At 40.2% G+C, this 21,445-nt stretch overlaps 1 protein-coding gene across 1 annotated transcript in view; it reads right to left on the reverse strand.

Annotated features, from left to right (window-relative positions):
* Nucleotides 1-1,402: 1,402 nt before the first annotated feature.
* The window catches only part of LOC126259566 (phospholipase DDHD2), a 210,044-nt gene continuing 190,001 nt past the window's right edge, over nucleotides 1,403-21,445 (reverse strand). Inside the window, exon 13 of the mRNA XM_049956471.1 lies at nucleotides 1,403-2,625. Within this exon, the coding sequence (XP_049812428.1) occupies nucleotides 2,235-2,625 (391 nt within the window). The 3' untranslated portion in view covers nucleotides 1,403-2,234. The remainder of the gene's footprint in view (nucleotides 2,626-21,445) is intronic.

Genomic DNA, 21,445 nt, shown 5'->3' on the forward strand with positions numbered 1-21,445 from the left:
ATATCCTTTGCAGAGGAACTACTACATTGCCATTTGCTGTAAAGCATTCACAGGAAACCTAAATCTGGTTGGCCAGTAGGGAATCTGAGCCCCTGTCCTCCAGAATGATGTCTGAACCACTGTAACACTGCTCTGTTGTAATATATACATCAGTACGACTGACTTTATGTCATTTGGTTGTAACATGATGCTTGAAAGCATAAAAGGAGTGGCAGTCAAATGAAAAACGTCCACCACAACAAGACCAAGGAATGGTTCCATTCAAAAGTAATCACCACACTCATGAAGACATTCATTCCACTGGGAGACAAGACAATCAATTCTTGTTTCATGCAACATAGTCGATGACTGGTGGATCCACAATTGCACACACTCTCGTTCTTTCTCATCCAACTGCAACCAATGTCCATACATCTTTCTTAAGGTCGCCAAAGACATGAAAATCACACAGAGAATGACCAGGGCTTTATGGAGGATGCTGCTGTGTTTCCCAACCGAAATGCTGACACCTAGCCTTTGTCCAATTGGCAGCGTGGGGGCAGGCATTACCTTGCAACAGGATGATCTGTCCAACAGCATTTCTGGTTGTTTTGACTTTATGGTACATCTCAGTTTCTGCAAAGTGTCTCCATATTGCAGCACATGTATTGTGGTCCCATGATTAAGGAATTCTATAGGCAGAGGGCCCCTGCAGTCGAAGGAGGTCATCATGGTCCTACCGGAACTTGTGAGAACAGCTTTGAATTTCTTTGGCAGTGAGATGTGGGAAGTTTCTCATGCTGGCTACAGTGTTTGCCCTCAGACTAGAAATGGTGGGATCACAAAAGATCATAATGAGGTCTTTCTTCAACTGCAGGAACACTGCTCATCGAGTTCCTCGGGTGTGGAATCACAACCAATGTGCAGTGCTATGAATACACTTTGCAGAAACTGCTATGTGACAAAACCAAAACGCCCAAGAACACTGTTGGGTGGAATCATCCTGTGGCACAATAATGTGCACTCCAACACTGCCAGTCACACAAAGGCTATATACTTCAGTGATTTGCTTGGAAAACACTGCAACATCCTCTGAACAGCCTAGATCATACACTGCACGATTTTCATATCTTTCGTGACCTGTAGAAAGACATGCATGTATGTCAGTTTCAGTCAAACAAGAAAGTGCAGGAATGGTGCAGTTGTTGACCCATCACTGGCTGACTACATTCTAAACAGCAGGAACTGATGATCCCTTCTACCAGTGGGATAAATGTCTTAATGCATGTGATGATTACTTCTGAATGGAATCATTCCATGGTCCCTTTGCGGGAAGTGTATAGTTTTCATCTGACTCCCCTTATAGAAAGGCCAACAAACAATTAAGAAATGTAGGAGTCACAAGGTCACACACACATAAGAGTATAACAACAAGATCATTTTATTTAGAGTTATTTCATAATGTCACCATATGCGACTAAATTTTTATAACAAAAATAACGTTGATATTTATATCACACACATACATTACATAATGTATCGAAGTATTACAAAAAAATATGTACAATAGTTACAAATGTTAAAGCTATCCATTTTGACATGAAGTATGATGATTCTCGGCATACCTCCACAATTATTTTACTGTGATTCCACTCTCATAAAAAGGCTCGAGTTTTCACAGAAGTATGTATTAGATGCAACCAATTTAAAATCACAACTTCTGCACCACACTGTCACTTTCAGTAATGTTACGTTACATAATCTGCATTGGTTGGAAACAAAGTTACCAGTGGGACCATAGAGATAAATACTTTTTTTGCTTAATGACCAGGAAAACTTGTGTTACGGCTGTGTTGCATTATGTAAGCATTACCAAGAAATCAAATCCCTTTCTCTGAATTAAAAACAATACACCAGAACTACAGAGACAACATTGCACATATTCCCTTCAGTACATTCACTCTGACACCAAACAAAATACCTTTCAAAATGACTGTTCAACTGCATTGAAACACAATAAATACTGCACATAAATACTGTAAGTCTAGCAACTCAACAACAAACTGTACAATATTTTACATGAAAAATAAATATTAAAATTTGAAATCCCATAGAGAGATGAAAATAGCTTAACACAGCATTTAATTATGTATACAAGACGACATCACCATTTTGTGCAATATATACTTGTGTTATGTGCAACATACTTGTTCATTGGCAAATATTTCAGCAGTCTGCAATAAAAGCTTGTACGTTTATTTTCTCACAAAACCTGAAATTGGTGGTGGCCCTAAATTCTTATTTTCTGTCAGTGGGGCTGTTGGGTCCATACCTACAGTTCTCTCAGGCTCATTTTGTTGGGTGGATGGATACAGAGAGTGGCTAGACACTTTCGGCTGAAGTCCACCTGGATGTGAAGGATTTGGGGTACTGAACGAAGTTGAGGTACCACTGGCAGATGAAGCAGATCCTGTTGGTGGTTCTGAGCCATCAAAATATGATAGTTCATTATAAATATCTGGATCTGTGTTAGTTTTTGGCTCCCTGTCAATCGGTATGTTTTGCTGTATTGAATGGCTGTCAGGTGGTACTCCCATTGTAGCATAGATCTCTTTCAAAACCATAAGTATTGTGTCTTCAGATTCCCTGAAACAAGTAAGAAAACATTGAAACAGTTGATATTACAATATCAAAGATTTCAGAAAATTATTCTCCAAAATTTACATTAAAGGTATTATTTTGGAAATGGTATTGTGGGGTTAGCACTGAAGAATTTCACTTCTGCTCATTTTCCCAAAGGAGAAGCTACATAAAATAACCAATAAACATTAAATAGTCTACTGCTCTCTTTCAGAAAGGACAAAAACTCTGAAGTTGAAGTAATCACCTGTCAATTTAGTTCAAAGGTTTTCTTAACTGCTTACAACTTGTATTTGAACAGTTGCACATGTTTGTAGTATAGTTATGAATTTAACAATATTATGAAAAGGAAAGATGCCGCTCACCATATAGTGGAGATACTGAGGCGCAGATAGGCACAACAAAAAGTGTCACAAATTAATAAATCTTTCAGCCAGTAAGGCCTTCATCAAAAACAAATCACACACACACACACACACACACACACACACACACACACACACCACTCATGAAAATCCAACTCGCACCCACGACTGCAGTCTCAGGCAACTGAAACCACACTGCAGTTGGCATTTGTGTGAGGTGCCCATGTGTGTCTCTGTCGTCTATTTTTGATGAAGGCCTTACTGGCCCAAAGCTTTATTTCTTTGTGACAGTCTTTTTTGTGTCTATCTAATAAATATTCAAACAACAGAAATAAGCTATATATATTTTTAAACATCAATGTACAAAGTTTTCCATTGAAACTAACTGCAAGAAACAAAATGCTGTGCTGTGAAACTGTGGGGTTTCATTTTCTTTCTTGCAGTCAGTTTTGGGTCATTCCATTACAAAGGAACCAGAAAAATGACAAAATGCAACCCATCAACTCAGATTTTCATGAAATTTGGTACATTTGAATTGTTTACATACACATAATGACTGGTTTAATATTTGTGATCTCCATCTTAAGCTATTTCAGAGCCAGAGCAGCCTGATTTTTCAACCTAAAATAATAAATTTCATCCATGGCTGCTGTGAGTGTGACAAGTACTTTTAAATTTATTTAACCTCTCCTAAAATTGAAGTAGAATGATTTGAAATTTTCCATACTTTTCTGCAGAATTCAAATGCTCTATCAGATTTGTTGTAATCAAATTATGAAGGATCATTTGCGTTCCAAATAGATATCTTACTTTCTTTTAAATGTCCGCAACTTAATTTGCAAATTCCTGTGGACAGACTGTAGTTATACAGTCCCAATATTATTGCTGATATCATTGGAAAGAGAAGAAATTTTCCTTTAAAACAGACTGAAAATCTTTAGGGAAATGACAACTACACTAGCAGTCACGAAGAACAGCATTTAGGGCATATTAACAAATTAATCCACATTTACACACAGAAACAAAAATTTATTCTACTGATTATCTAAAAATGCAGTTTAGGCTACAGAGGATTCTAAAAATATAAATCAGTTACAAATTATTCCATTCCTCATTTATCAATTTTTGGCACTCTACAGAAATTTGGTATTGTATACCTGTCATTATTGTTGATTGTTTTATAGTAAAAATATGTTTTCAAATGGAACCCAACAAATATCAACCCTTTCTGACCAACAAAAAACACACCGATGGACCTGCTGGATGCATAAATTGCATTCCCCTAGTGAGAATGTATAGCAATAGGTATCTCCATGTGAGAAAATTTGAACTGTAAGGCACAGTTTTTGTACTGCTACCTCTTTTTGCAGCCAGTGTATTAGCTGATAAAGGTATTAATTTCTGGAAACTTCTGGTACCAGCCACAGTTTTTGATTTTGTATATCACTGCTGCCTATTACCCCCCACAGAACTCTCTTCTTTTTGTTCTATATAAAAATGGGATTTATGAAACTTTCTCTCTGCAAAACTCCCAACATTTTCTTAGGATCAGAAATATACTCTTTGTATGGCCTCTGTAAATTGGCCTATGTTACAATCCATTTCACACTGCCCCAACACCATCGCAGGACGTTTTTCCATGGCTTGTTGCAAAGAAGACCATGTGGCTGTGATTCCTAAATCATCCTCCTCATGGCACAAATTTTAAAAAATTGCAATTTTTGCATTAAGCACTGCATGTAACTGTAAATTACTCTATTAACAGCAAGACAGTGATTCTTAACCAATTCTCTAGGTTTTTACTGAGTTTTATAGACAAAAGCAACGTCATGACTTAAATCATCAGAAATATAATGATAAATGGAACAGATCTTCAGTATCAGGGTTTCTGTAGTATATAACAGCATAATCTAGTACATGACATGTGAGTCCAATGGTAGCTTTGTGCTGCATCTTGTATCACAAAACCATAATTTTAAGCAAAATCCATTTACACTTTGTGGTCTGAGAGTTATGCTCGCAGTCCCTGCACTAAGCATTGCCGACTAGTGACAAGCTATGCTCACAGTGACTTAACAAAGTGCACACAAAGCGAACTACGGGCTATACTCGCCATTCGCACGTTTCGTTGTCCAGCTTGATGGTTTAGTTATGTGAAAAATCCACTAGATAGCAACACCAACAAGAGAAATGTTCGTGTCTTCAGATTCTGACACAGCCATGCTTAAGCAGTGCCAGCAAGATGTCACAGTACAGACAATAGCTTACAGATCAAGAAATTTTGGATGTTCTATTCAATGATTTGGGGTCTGAAGCACAATTTTGTGCTGATTCTGAAGATGACAGAGATATTGCAGGTAATTACAACACATTTACTGGAATTTAGACTTCCTGGTATGTTGAAACATGTAAGAAATAGTAGGCTGCTTGGACATGTTTGCTATGTATATTCTGTGTAATATATTTTAGTCTTCTAACGATAATACAGTTTATCCAGTTGAACGTATGACTTATTTATTTACAGAAGAAGAGCTTCAGAATGATATTGACATGATGTCTCAACAGGAAATGCGTCCAATAGATTGCGAATTTCGGAATGGTAATTACTCTCAACACCCTCTCTACGATTACAGATAATGTATAGACCATAAACAATTTTGGCCAGTGTTATCTAATAACTTGTTTATGTATTGAAGTAAAGCGTGAATTTCATTTTCATTATTTGCTACTTGCAAAAATAATTAGAAATTGCCAATACCTAATTCAAACAAATAATTCGTTCACTTGTCACGGATGATGTACCAGACTGTAAATAATACAAAACATGTAGACCACGCTGCTTTTGATCATGAAGTTGAAAAATGGTAATTATTCTCAACTTCATCTTTCTTATTATCAATATGAATACCATTGACTTAGAGCAAAATTATGATACCTAATTTTACAAATATTCTTTCACATTGTCATTTTAGTTCATCAACTGAAATCTCAACCTGCATGTCGTGTACGTCTAGTAAGAAGACCCAGGGCAGACAGCAATGCTGACTTGGGATGGGACGACATTCCTGAGTCTGCACCTCCTGTAAGGGACATTGTTTACGGAGAAGTTCCGAGAATTACAGTTCCACTTGCCACATCAACTAAATTTGACTTTTTTGAAAACAATTTCAACAGGAATATGGTGAAGCTTGTGAAACAAGAAGCAAACAGGTACGCTGCAAATACCATTGCAAAACTGAAGTGTACCAATCAGATCAAGGAACACAGTGTGTAGTCGCATTGGAGACCTGTTATCTTGGCAGGATTTATAAATTTTTTACATAGTAATTCACATGTGCCTGATAAAGAAGTCGTCCATAGTGTGTGTGTGTGTGTGTGTGTGTGTGTGTGTGTGTGTGTGTGTGTGTGTGTGCTGTCTAATTTTGATGAAGGCCTTATTGGTCGAAAGCTACATTTGTGACAGTCTTTTTGTTGTGCCTATCTGCGACTCAGCATCTCCGCTATATGGCGAGTAGCAACTTTCCTTTTCACAATATTGTTATATTCCATCCTGGATTTTCCATTGTTTATTGCTTTTGTACGTCTTTTAAATTGATCACAACAATGCACATACGCGTAATTTTCATACTGAGTCAGGTACTCAATTTTATGGTGCTTGCAAACATAATTTAAATCGGGATGAGGAATTCTGCCTTATGCAAGACACCTTTTTTCTGTTTTGCTTCACCCAGACATGTTTCAGCACATTTTGTGCTATCTTCAGCGGGTTATTTTTTATTTTCTAACTTACATGATACTATTGGATATTATTTTGGTAGCTATTCTGTTACAAAATGATTTTGATATTGTGACACTTTCTCTTATGTTGTTGGCAAATAGAATAGGCAGATTTTGTGACCTATGGTCACTTGAGACTGCACTTTCTCCGATTTTCCAAAATGCAGGGAGAGTTTTCGCCATCATTACATGTTGTTGCATAAGGCGGAATTCATCTTCCCATTTCGTAGCAACCACAGACATAAGAACAACTGCAACACCACAAGAGGATTATAATTTAAATCACTATGTTGCTTAATTCCTGTTAACCAACACAACAGGTTTTTTTTAAAAATAGGAGAGGTTTACTTCTCTTATAAAATGAACAGCAGCAAATTAATGCTGCTGCTTGAAGTATTCAATTGCAACTTACCAATATTAATGAAAACATAACACTATAATTGTGCACTAACACCACCAACTGCAATTTCCCATGACAGACATTTCGGATGATGTGTCATCAGTAGTGACACTTGCTGTGGTCTGGAAAATTGAAAAGTATTCTACGATGATGTCATTTTTTTACACTTATCCTATTTGTTTGTATCACTGTTTTAGTTGTCGTGTCCCCAAAGATTTTTTTCAGTCTGTTTTAAAGGTAATTTTCTCCTCTTTCCAATGATATCAACCATAGTTTTGCGACACTAACTACAGCCTGTACACAGGAATTTGTATTGTACATTGTGTACATTTAAAAGGAAAGTAATAGTTCTATTTGAAAGGCCCAAATGAACCTTCATAATGTGATTACAACAAATCTGATACAATATTAGAATTCCACAGGAAAGTATGGAAAATTTCAAATTTAAAATTACTTATTGAAGTCGCGACAGCCATGGATGAATTTTTTTAGTATTTTATGCTGAAAATCAGGCTGCTCTAGTTTCTCTAGTTTTGAAATGGCTTAAGATAGAGTTCCAAAATTTTAAACCAGTCATTACAAATGCAAATGAACCATGTGTACTAAATTTCATGAAAATCCGAGTTAGTGGGTTGCATGCTGTGGTTTAGTTGGTATGGAGTGACCTTTTTATGTATAACAGCAAGGCATTTAAACCATTCGACAAATTGTTTCTCCCATATATATTCGTTTTCTTTCTACATAATTTTAAACATCTCTCCATTTTCAGGATTTTGTCGATTCTATTTCTCTGAGTGACTTTGAAAAGAGTTTCACTTCTGTACGCCCCCTCTGGTTGAACAGCCGTCTTGTAATGTTTTAGTTTAGTTTTCGAACAACGAGAAGTCCAGGATGGAATAGTGACAGTATTACCAAAAGGACAGGCTGCTATTCACCATGCAGCAGAGATGACGAGTCACAGAAAAGCACAACAAAAAGACTACTAAACAAGTCAGCTTTCGGTGGTAAGTCCTTCTTTTGAAACAGATAATATATATAAGCCATTCATGCAAATGCAGTTCACATATATATATGACTACTGTCTCTGGCTGTCAGGGCAATTGGGTCTGACCCTGGACGCCACCAACAGTGGTTACGTGTGTGAGCTGCGTTTGCATGAATTTGCGTGTATATGTTGTCTATTTTGGAAGAAGGCCTTATAGTCGAAAGCTTACATGTTTCGTCATCTTTTTGTTGTACCTGTCTGCAACTAAACATCTCCACTATATGGTGAGTAGTAATCTATCTTTTTAATTTAGTTTTGATTAATAGATATTTTTATTGGACAAAGACTAAGTTAATTTTTGAGCTTTTATCATTTTGGTAATTCTTTCTTGCCATGCAGATTTCTCATCCAAGATGTATGTTGTAATTTCTCCTAGGTATATAAACTATTTCACTAATTTTACTTTCCAGTTATTTACTGTGATGTGGTCGATTACAAGTGGATCTGCTACCATCATCTCAGTCTTTTCAAATCATATCTGGAGTCCCATTTTTTGTGCTTGTAGGCTTGTTATTTGATTTCTAGCTTCATGAATGTTATCAGTAAATAATGCTAAGTCATCTGTGAATCCCAAGCAATTCAAGTTCATTTGATGTTAATTGGTCCAGTTGTTATTTTTTTAGGATTTTTCTTGTACCACAGTTGAAAAGTAATGACAGTAAATCATCTTCCTGTCTTAATCCTGTTTTAACCTTAAATGCCTCAGATATTTCTCCTCTGAACTTTACATCTGGTATTTGTTGGAATTATCATTTTTATTGATTTTGGTTACAGACTGAAATTCCTTAGTCTCTCCATCACTGAAGAGCTGTGGATACAACCATAAGCTCTTTTTTGTAATCAACAAAAGTTATGATTTTTTGTTCTTTTCTCCTTCTGTGGTAACCCATTACTAATTTCAAAGCGATTAGTTGTTCTGGGCAGCTTCTCCAGGGCCTAAATCCGTGATATTCTCAGAGGGTTAGTTCCAGTTCAAGTTGAACTTTACAATGACTGTATACAAATCTTGACTTTATATGTGATATCTAAAAGAGAAATTCCTCTATAGTTGCCCGGATTTGACTTGTCTCTTTTTGTGGATGGATTATAATGGTAGTCCAATGTTTTGGTAGTAGCTCTTTGTTCCAGGTTTTCAGTATGTTTGAACTTCTCCACTAGCTTTAGAGTTTTTGAGCTCTTTCAAAGCTTTGTAGACTTCCTGGACTGCATCTGCTGGTGTCTTAATATAAGTACCTCTCTTTATTTGAAGTAGCTTTGTGGATCTTCACAATTTAGTAATTTGTTTAGTTGAAGTAGCTTTGGGGATCTTCACAGTTTAGTAATTTGTTAAATGTTTCTGCTGAAATTTGCGTTTTTTTTTTCTACTGCTACAGGCCATCGTATTATTTTCATCCTTTAACATTAATGTTGAAGGGACACATCTTTGTAGCTGTCTGCTAAATATACTGGGAGGGAAAAAATCCCAACACCAAGAAAGAGTTGTGTGATGTAAACATAAGTTGGTATGTGTGTTTCTACATCTGAAAGATGCCTATTCAAATTCTGCACCAGTTGCATAAAAATGGTGCTATTAGTGCCACTTTGAGGATGCAAATCAGCTTTGGTTTAAATACATGCTGTAGTGGTTATGAGCATTACCTTTCAGATTGGACGTGGTGAGTTGATGTTAGTCAAGAGTGACAAAGATACCACTATCAAAACCTCATCGAGTTTGAACGTGGTCATGTAACAGGATTACAAAAAGCTGGATGTTTCTCCTGAAATATTGCAGAAACACTTGGCAGGAATGTGGCCACTGTACACAATTACTGGCAGCAGTGGTCACAAGAATGTACAGTGGCAAGACGACCAGGCTCTGGATGGTTGGTTGGTTAAAGAGACCAAAACAAGGCCATTAGTCCCTTTTTCCTCTGAACAGACACGTCTATGATGTAGATCAGAGATAGCCTACTGTACAAAACCCAGGCGAAGAAAACCCCAAGGCCTACCAATGTCAGCAAAGCCGAGGTAAACGACAAACAGAAGACTTGGAGACAGAGGGAGAAAGGCAACCAAGGTGCCCCATTTAGGAAGCAGCTGGAAGCCCCTAAAAGCAGAGTGCAAAGAGGGAACATACAATCCCCCATCCCCTGCCACTTCCCAGAGGCACTCTACTCCGAATCTGAGGGCAAGAAAAGCCGAGACAGAAGATGAACAAGTATAACAGACCACACCAGAGGGGGACAGGGCAAGAAGAGTAAAAAAGCAGGTAGGTTGAGGACCAAGCTGGACAGCCCAGCCATGGGAGATGCAGCCCAGTCTAGGCAGAGGAGGCAACAAAGAGTTCTGCCAATCCCTCAGTTAAGTGGCCCTCCCTTAAAGAGAGTGGTAAGAGCCCACATCACAAATAAAACTAAATCAGCTGCTGGGGCATATTCTCCTAACATCAGGGAGATTAAGAGTCCACCACAGCTAGGTTGGGGCAGTCCAGTAAAATGTGGCCACCATCAAATGGGAGCCACGACAATGGGGTGGGTCCTCGCTACAGAGGAGATCGTAAGTCAGCCAAGAAAGGCCAAAGCGGGGTCGCAAAGGATTGTAGAGACCTTGCAAGAGGCCTGCATGGAGGATCTTCACAGATTCGTAGTCTCCTTTATCACCAGCAGTTAGTTTGGTGAAAGAGTGAGCCATCCGATATTCCATGCACCTAAAACTCGACAGCGTAATACTGATTGGAGGTCTGTTTCTGGAATACCAATCCCAGGAGCCAGTTTACTTGCAGCCAATTTGGCCAGGCTATCAGTGAATTCATTCTCCAGGATCCCGACATATGTCACTGAGCATCCACACTGTTCAAAGGCATACAGGGAATCCTGGATATTAACAACCAAGGGATGGCCGGTCGAGAGCTTGCAAATGGCTCGAGGAGTTGCTACAGATGAGAAAGGACCCCACAAGTACAGGAATGGATACGCTCAAGAGCACAAGAGATGGCTACCAACTCCACAGTGCAAACACTATAGCCATCCGGCAAGGAGAGCAGTTCAATATGTACTGCATGGGTATAAGCAAAGCCTACATGACCAGCAACCATTGTGCCACCAGTGTAGACTACTACTGAATCCTGGGATGTGACAAGGATGGAGAAAAACCAGCATCGGCTGGCCTCGGGGGAACCAAGTCTTTTGGACCTTGTTAAATGTCAAGATGAAGCTGTGACCAAGGGATGCATCACAGACGTATGTGAGTGGTTCCAGAGGAGATGGTAGAAGAGAAAATAACTGAAGTTCAGAAAGAATAGACTGCATGCGGTTTGAAATCGTAATCCCTGTTCGGGGCCATCATTGCAGGATTAGCAATGTTTGGAAAGAGAAAACTAGTTTGGATGCTTCAGGGAGCTGCTAATGTGGGTAGCACAATTGACAAGCTGCGGTTGGCACCTGATTGACAATGGAGAAGCCCTAGCCTCCAGGAATTAGCTGTTCACTGGGCTAGCTCAAAAGACTTATATCGCAAGCCTAACCCCACAGTGGTGTACGAGATCCAGTATTCCCAATGCTGAGGGCAATGCCGAAACATATGCCAGACTCCCATAATCCAAGTGGATTTGTGTCAGAGCTTTGTAAAGCTGCAGAAGGGTAGTGCAATCTGCAGCCCAGTTGGTGTTACTCAGGCAGCAAAGTGTATTAAGGTGCAACCAACACTTTTGCTTAGGCTGGTGAAAATGGGTAATCCACTTCAACTGAGAATCAAAGACCAGTCCCAAAAAGCAGTAAGTCTCCACCACATTGAACAGTTGGTCATCAACATAAAGTTCTGGTTGTGGCTGAATGATATGAAATCGACAGAAGTGCACGACACGAGTCTTTGCTTTCCGAAAACTCCATCCCACAAACTGACATCCAGCAACCTGCATGCACATTTACATGTTTGCATTCAACATTCTGGTGATTACTCTGGTTATTAATGTAACAGCATTTCACATTTGCAATAACTTATCTCATGCTTACTTTACTGTGCTATCTTGCAATGTTAATCATTTCAATATTTTACCTAGATAAATGTATTCCTGGAATTTCATTACTCTATATTATTTTTTGATGTTGTGATTTTTTTTTCCTATCAGTGTACTTTGTAGTAATCCCATTGTTATTTGATTCTATCATTAGTAGTACATCTTTTTGAAACTGGTGTTCAACCCTTTTTCCTTTTCTTTTTTCGTTGTTCTGTGAGTTCCAAATTTGAGTCTTCTGTTTTATGACTGATACCCTAACCAGGCTTGGTGTCTATTTACCACTGTTTTATCATGCTCATCATTCCACCATTGGTGGTTTTTTCCTTGGATTTATTGGGCCTACCTGTTCAGCTAGGTTACTATTTCCTCTAGATCATCTGTTATCTTTATATTTCTTATTTATTCTTTGTGTTATTTGTTGCTTTTCAGTTTATGAAGGTCACAGGTTCTCTTCTTTTTGGTGTGGGATTCTGTTCTTTCTCAATGGGATGAATTTAATATTTTTATTTTTTTATCATGCAGTGAACTGATCCAGTATCTGTCCCTTTCAGAACTTTCACACTATAGATTTTTATCCTTACAGACATGATCCAGTTGCCTTTCTCCTGTTCCCCAGTCTGGATGTTCTCAAGTTTTGAGCTTATTTGGTCTTCTCTTGAAGTATGTGGACTATGAGACCATGTCATGGTTTCCGGAGAATTCCACCAGTCTCATCTATTCCTCTTTTTCCCCCTACTACATTTCTGTCTTTCTTTTCTCTTTGCAACTTGGTGTTCAAATTTGCAGTTAAAATTTTGGTGTGATTTTTATGTACGTGTGTTGCCTGATCTAAAAGCTCCCAAGATCTGTTCATATCTCGTGTGTGTTCTTTCTTATTAGTTGAACCACACGCAAGTATTATTGTATATATTTTATTTGTAACTTTTATAGTCATTGTTGATAGCCAGTGAAATGGTGAATTAAATTCTATTACAAATTCAAGTATTTTGAGATTTACCACAAATCCCATTCCTAATTGTGGACATTGCTTCATTATTCTTTTTCCTGGTACTCCCTTATAAATTCTATTTCCTTGTGATGCTATTGGTTACAGGTCAATGTTTCTCATTTCTTTAATGGGAAACGTGAATTGACAACTGTAGACTCATTCTGCAGTCAGCTTCAAATGCTGGTTCTTTAAATTTTCTCAACAGTGTTCTGCATAAAGAATGTTGTCTTCCATCCAGGAATTCCCATTCAGAGTTCACGAAGCATGTCTGTAACACAAGCATGATGATCGAATCTTCCAGTAACAAATGTAGCAGCATGCTTCTGAATTGTTTCGATGTCTTCCTTTAACGCAACCTGGTGGGGATCCTGAACACACTAGAAGTACTTAAGAATGTGTCACACTGGTGTTCTATATGTGGTCTCCTTTACAGATGAACCATACTTAACCATTCTTCTCCCCTATTAACATCCTTATATGCTCATTCCATTTTGTATCATTTTGCAACATTACGCCTAGATATTTAACTGATACGACTGTGCCATGCAGATCACTACTAGTGCTGTATCCAAACATTACAGGTTTGTTTTTCCTAGTCATTCACATTACATTACATTTTTCTACATTTACACCAATCTGCCATTCGTCACGCCAACTAGAAATTCCATCTAAGTCATCTTATATCCTCCTACAGTCACTCAAAGATGACACCTTCATGTACACTACTGCGTCGTCAGCAAACAGCAGCAGAGTGCTGCTCACTCTGTCTGTCAGATGATTGTCATATGCAAAGTAAGAGTGGTCCTGTCACACTTCTATAGGGCACTCCTGATGATATCCTCATCTCTGATGAAAACTAGCCATCAAGGACAACGTATTGTGTTCTATTATTTAAGAAGCCTTTGAGCCACTCACATATCTGGATACTTATTCTGTACACTCATACTATTGTTAACAGTCTGCAGTGGGGCACAGTGTTGAATACTTTCTGCAAATCTAGGAATATGGACTCTGCTTATTGCCCTTCACCCATAGTTCACAGGACATTGTGTGAAAAGGGCACGCTGAGTTTTGCATGAGTTGGACACACTCATTTACGTTACCATTAACATCAACCAGAATGCTTATTCCAACATTCTATATTAACATCTATATGATAGTCTACAAGCCACCAAAGAATGTGTAGAAGAGGGTGCTACTGGTACCATTAACTGATACCGCACGCCCCCCCCCCCCCCCCACCACACACAAACACACACACATGTAAACGCAACTTGAATACACGACTCACGACTGCAGTGTCAGACAACTGAAACCACACTGCGAGCAGCAGCACCAGTGCATGATGGGAGTGGCGACTGGGTGGAGGTAAGGAGCAGGCTGGGGTGGGGAGGGGGAGGGATAGTATGGTGGGAGTGGCAGACAGTGAAGTGCTGCAGTTTACACGGAGGGCACGAGAGAAGGGGGGAGGGAGCGGGAAGGGGGGGGGGGTAAGTAGTGGAAAGAATAGAAATAAAAACAAATTAAAAGACTGGGTGTGGCAGTGAAATGACGGCTGTGTAGTGCTGGAATGGGAATAGGCAGGTGGCTGGATGGGTGAGGACAGTCAGTAACAAAGGTTGATGCCAGGAGGGTATTGGAACGTAGGATGTATTGTAGAGAAAGTACCCACCTGTGTAATTCAGAAAAGCTGATGATGGTGGAAAGGATCCCTATGGCACAGGCTGTGAAGCACCCATTGAGATGAGGGATATCATGTTTGGCAGCGTGTTCAGCAACAGGGTGGTCCACTTGTTTTTTGGCCACAATTTGTCGGTGGCCATTCATGTAGACAGATAGCTTGTTGGTTGTCATTCCTACATAGAATGCAGCACAGTGGTTGCAACTTGGCTTCTAAATCAAATGACTGGTTTCACAGGTAGCCCTGCCTTTGATGGGATAGGTGGTGATAGTGACTGGACTGGAGTGGGTGGTGGTAGGAGGATGTATGGGACAGGTCTTGCATCTAGGTCTAATACAGGCGTATGGGCTATGAGGTAATGGATTGAGATCAGGGGTTATATAAGGATGGACGAGTATATCGTGTAGCTTTGGTTGGCGGCAGAATACTACTGTACGAGGGATAGTGGACAGCACATTTCTCATTTCAGGGCACAAGGAGGGTAATTGAAACCCTGGCAGAGAATGTAATTCAGTTGCTCCAGTCCCGGATGATACTGAGTTATGAGGGGAATGCTCCTCTGTGGCCGGACTGTGGTACTTTGGGAGGTTTTGGGAGATTGGAAAGATAAGGCGCAGGAGATTTGTTTTTGTTAAAGGTTGGGAGGATAATTACAGTCAGTGAAGGCTTCAGTGAGACCCTCGGTATATTTTGAGAGGGACTGCTCATCACTGCATATGCGATGACCACAGGTGGCTAACTTGTACACAGCCGTCATTTCACCGCCACACCCAGTCTTTTGTTGTTGTTGTTGGCGTTGTTGTTGTTGTTGTTATTGTTGTGGTGGTCTTCAGTCCAGAGAGTGGTTTGATGCAGCTCTCCATGCTACTCTATCCTGTGCAAGCTTCTTCATCTCCCAGTACCTACTGCAACCTACATCCTTCTGAATCTGTTTAGTGTATTCATCTCTTGGTCTCCCTCTACGATTTTTACCCTCCACGCTGCCCTAGAACACTAAATTTGTGATCTCTTGATGCCTCAGAATATGCCCTACCAGCCGATCCCTTCTTCTAATCATGTTGTGCCACAAACTTCTCTTCTTTCCAATTCTATTCAATACCTCCTCATTACTTACGTGATCTACCCACCTAATCTTAAACATTCTTCTGTAGCACCACATTTCGAAAGCTTCTATTCTCTTCTTGTCCAAACTATTTATTGTCCATGTTTCACTTCCATACATGGCTACACTCCATACAAATACTTTCAGAAACGACTTCCTGACACTTACGTCTATACCCAATGTTACCAAATTTCTCTTCTTCAGAAACACTTTCCTTGCCATTGCCAGTCTACATTTTATATCCTCTCTACTTCGACCATCATCAGTTATTTTGCTCACCAAATAGCAAAACTCCTTTACTACTTTAAGTGTCTCATTTCCTAATCTAATTGCCTCAGCATCACCCGACTTAATTCGAATACATTCCATTATCCTCGTTTTGCTTTTGTTGATGTTCATCTTATATCCTCCTTTCAACACATTGTCCATTCCGTTCAACTGCTCTTCCAAGTCCTTTGCTGTCTCTGACAGAATTACAATGTCATTGGCAAACCTCAGAGTTTTTATTCCTTCTCCATGGATTTTAATACCTACTCCAAATTTTTCTTTTGTTTCCTTTACTGCTTGCTCAATATACAGATTGAATAACATCGGGGATAGGCTACAACCCTGTCTCACTCCCTTCCCAACCACTGCTTCCCTTTCATGCCCCTCGACTCTTATAACTGCCATCTGGTTTCTGTACAAATTGTAAATAGCCTTTCGCTCCCTGTATTTTACCCCTGCCACCTTCAGAATTTGAAAGAGAGTATTCCACTCAACATTGTCAAAAGCTTTCTCTAAGTCTACAAATGCTAGAAACATAGGTTTGCCTTTCCTTAATCTATTTTCTTAGATAAGTCGTAGGGTCAGTACTGCCTCACATGTTCCAAAATTTCTGCGGAATCCAAACAGATCTTCCCCGAGGTCGGCTTCTAACAGTTTTTCCATTCGTCTGAAGAATTCGTGTTAGTATTTTGCAGCCGTGGCTTATTAAACTGATAGTTCGGTAATTTTCACATCTGTCAACACCTGCTTTCTTTGGGATTGGAATTATTATATTCTTCTTGAAGTCTGAGGGTATTTCGCCTGTCTCATACATCTTGTTCACTAAATGGTAGAGTTTTGTTGGGCCTGGCTCTCCCAAGGCTATCATTAGTTCTAATGGGATGTTGTCTACTCCTGGGGCCTTGTTTCGACTCAGGTCTTTCAGTGCTCTGTCAAACTCTTCACGCAGTATCATATCTCCCATTTCATCTTCATCTACATTCTCTTCCATTTCTATAATAATGTCCTCAAGAACATCGCCCTTGTATAGACCCTCTATCTACTTTTTCCACCTTTCTGCTTTCCCTTCTTTTCTCAGTACTGTGTTTCCATCTGTGCACTTGATATTCATGCAAGTCGTCCTCTTTTTCTCCAAAGGTCTCTGTAATTTTCCTGTAGGCAGTATCTATCTTACCCTTAGTGATATGTGCCTCTACATCCTTACATTTGTCCTCTAGCCATCCCTGCTTAGCCTTCTTGCACTTCCTGTCGATCTCATTTTTGAGACATTTGTATTCCTTTTTGCCTGCTTCATTTACTGCATTTTTGTATTTTCTCTTTCATCAATGAAATTCAATATCTCTTCCGTTACCTAAGGATTTCTATTAGCCTTCTTTTTACCTACTTGATCCTCTGCTGCCTTCACTATTTCATCTCTCAAAGCTACCCATTCTTCTTCTACTGTATTTCTTTCCCCCATTCTTGTCAATCGTTCCCTAATGCTTTCCCTGAAGCTCTCTACAACCTCTGGTTTCTTTCAGTTTATCTAGGTCCAATCTCCTCAATTTTCCATCTTCTTGAAATTTCTTCAGTTTTAATCTACAGTTCATAACCAATGGATTGTGGTCAGAGTCCACATCTGCCCCTGGAAATGTCTTACAATTTAAAACCTGGTTCCTAAATCTCTGTCTTACCATTATATCTGAAACGTTCTAGCATCTCCAGGTCTCTTCCATGTATACAACCTTCTTTTATGATTCTTGAACCAAGTGTTAGCTATGATTAAGTTATGCTCTGTGCAAAATTCTGCCAGGCGGCTTCCTCTTTCATTCCTTACTCCCATTCCATATTCACTTACTACGTTTCCTTCCCGTCCTTTTCCTACTATTGAGTTCCAGTCACCCATGACTATTAAATTTTCGTATCTCTTCACTATCTGCATAATTTCTTTCATCTCATCATACATTTCATCAATCTCTTCATCATCTGTGGACCTAGTTGGCATATAAACTTGTATTATTGTGGTAGGCGTGGGCTTTGTATCTATCTTGGCCAGATTAATGCGTTCACTGTGCTGTTTGTAGTAGCTTACCCGCATTCCTATTTTCCTATTCATTATTAAACCTACTCCTGCATTACCCCTATTTGATTTTGTATTTATAACCCTGTATTCACCTGACCAGAAGTCTTGTTCCTCCTGCCACCAAACTTCACCAATTTCCACTATATCTAACTTTAACCTATACACTTCCATTTTTAAATTTTCTAACCTACCTGCCCGATTAAGGGATCTGACATTCCATGCTCTGATCCATAGAACGCCAGTTTTCTTTTTCCTGATAACTACGTTCTCCTGAGTAGTCCCCGCCAGGAGATCTGAATGGGGGACTATTTTACCTCCAGAATATTTTACCCAAGAGGACACCATCATCATTTATCCATACAGTAAAGCTGTACGGCCATAGTTTCCCCATGCCGTTCGCAGTACCAGCACAGCAAGGCCATTTTGGTTAGTGTTCCTCCCCACCTTCTCTCCTGCCCTCCATCTAAACTGCAGAACTTCACTGCCCACCACCCCCATCCTACTATCCCTCGCCCTCCCTGCCCCAGCTCCTACTTACACCCCCCCCCCCACCACCACCACCACCACCACCACCACCACCACCACCACCCAGTCGCCACTCCCATCATGCACTGGTGCTGCTGCTAGTAGTATCGTTTCAGCTGTAAGACTGCAGACGTGTGTGCAAGTTGCATTTGTGTGAGTGAGTGTGCGCGTGTGTGTTTATTGCTGACAAAGGCCTTAATGGCTGGAAGCTGCAACTGTGTGAATATCTTTGTTGTTCCTATTGCGACTCAGCATTTCCACTACATGGTGAGTAGCAACTGTCCTCCTTTAATATTGTTGCATTCCATTCTTGATTTTCCTTTGTTTAATTTTTGCCTGACGGCTTTTCTTCAATCCTAATCCTATGCTGTTTTCCTTTGCTACTACTTTCTTTTGCATCGCTATACTCAATGTGCATCCTTCCTTCTTTTCCGTTTTTCTCTTGTTGCCTTACGAACCGCACTGCACTATCTACTTACGAGCCACACTGTATCAACCATCTCTGTCGCGTGCAAAAGACGGCCTCAGTACCACACTGATTGTTGGTGCAACATCTTATGTGCAACATTACTCCCGCCGATATAATTAATCCTACACTCTGAAACTGATCACTTTAATGCATCAGTTCCCCTATTTTTGCATGTTATCTCCCACACCTTTCCGGTGCCACACAATCTCATATTACGAACCCCCACCGCCCACACAATTTCTCCGTTCTATCTCTGTTCGCACCCACTAAATCCACCTCATCCTGTCATATCTGCCGTCCCCCTTCCTCATGCTTATCCGACCTCCAACTTGCTACCCACAGTAATATACATACATGTATTAATTATTAGTTATTCTCTACTTTGAGCCTTGTGACTTCGCCAATTTTAGTGAGTTTTCGCCTTCCGCTATTGTCGTCTTCCTCAGATTTCATCTTGTTTTTTCCCCTTGTGCATCCATTTTGCCCTTTTCGTATTTTTCACACATATTTGGGTGTATTTTTGCATCATTTTTTAGATGTGATTTTACTTTTTTACGTAATTTTTGGCATTTTTTGCACCACCACAGCTCTTGCTCCTTCCATCTACGTCAATACAGAAAAGATTCCTTATCCCTAGCCAGATCCCAGTCCCAAATACTGTTCCTGCATTGCTGCTTGGCTCATGAAATCCCCCCTAATGGCCTTACCATCAAATTACCCATCTCTGGTTGTCACCCTTCCTTCCACAATGATCTGCACCTGTTCAGATTCCGCCAATCCTTAGCCCTCACCAACATAGTCCTGCAAAACCATATCAACCAAACTCAGTCCTCCTTGCAGTACTTCTCTCCATCCCCAAAATTCTCTAGCTATGTAATCTTAAATTCCTGGAACCCATACACACACATTAAAACTCTTGCCCTGCAGGAACTTGAGCAACATGCACAATGCCACCTCAAAAAGTTCTCCATCCTGCTCACTTCCTATTCACACCTCTGAGTACCACTGTCCACCACCTCTACAACAACCTCCAAACCACCGCCCATGTCCCCTCACAGCTGACGAACCCTGTCTTGCAGACCTACTACACTTACCCCACCCTCTGAAACTCCCTCCCACCATCACACAGAACCCAGAATCTAAACAAGACCCGCAACACAGTCATGAACCTTTCATACAGAAGCCTTAGTCCCACAGAAATATCAGTCCTTTCCAAAGGTCTCACCTTTTACCCCACTCCCATATTTAATAATGCAGGACTAGTTAAAGACCTTCTCTCCTCCTCGCAGTCCCTACAGTGGAAACATTTTTTTGCCACCAACCCAACTAATCTGACTCAACCAAAGAACAATATTGAACCTTGCCTAACTCAGTTCACTCCACTATCCAACCGTGATCCACCCCCACTGCCTTCAAACCATTCCCTGTTAACTTTCCAGAATTTATTAACCTATAACCTTGCCTCACCATCATTCCCCAAATCCCTAAACATGCGAACTAACCTTACATATGCAGAAAGAACTGTGGCCCACCATGTAAAAACTGATCCCAGCCTTATAATCCCCACCGTTGTTTTGAACCGCATGGATTATGTGGCAGAAGGACTTTGTCAGCTGACGGATACTTCCACCTACAAACCCTACCACAGTGACCCCATTCCATAAATCCAGCAGGATCTCCAGTTACTACTCAAATCCTTAGGTCCATTCCAGAACCTCACCCCATCGTCCATCTCCCTCCTTACCCTTACCACTCCCCACACTCCCAACTTCTACATGGTTCCTAAAGTCCATAAACGCAACCACCCAGGATGCCCCATTTTGGTTGGTTACTGTGCCCCCACTGAGAGAATCTCTGCTCTCATAGACCAACACCTTCAACCTATTACCTGGAAACTATCCTCCTATATAAAAGATACCAACCATTTCCTCCACTGACTCTCCACAGTTCCTGTCCCTTTACCCCACAGTGCCCTGCTTGTCACTACTGATGCCACCTCCCTGTACACTAACATTCCTAATGCCCATGGCCTTCCTGCTGTCTAACACTACCTTTCCAGACACCCTATGGATTCCGAACCAACAACCTCCTTCCTAGTTGCCGTGACCAACTATATCCTCACCCACAATTATTTCTCCTTTGAAGGCATTA

This window comes from Schistocerca nitens, chromosome 5 (genome assembly GCF_023898315.1).
Source record: "Schistocerca nitens isolate TAMUIC-IGC-003100 chromosome 5, iqSchNite1.1, whole genome shotgun sequence".
NCBI classification, from domain to species: domain Eukaryota; kingdom Metazoa; phylum Arthropoda; class Insecta; order Orthoptera; family Acrididae; genus Schistocerca; species Schistocerca nitens.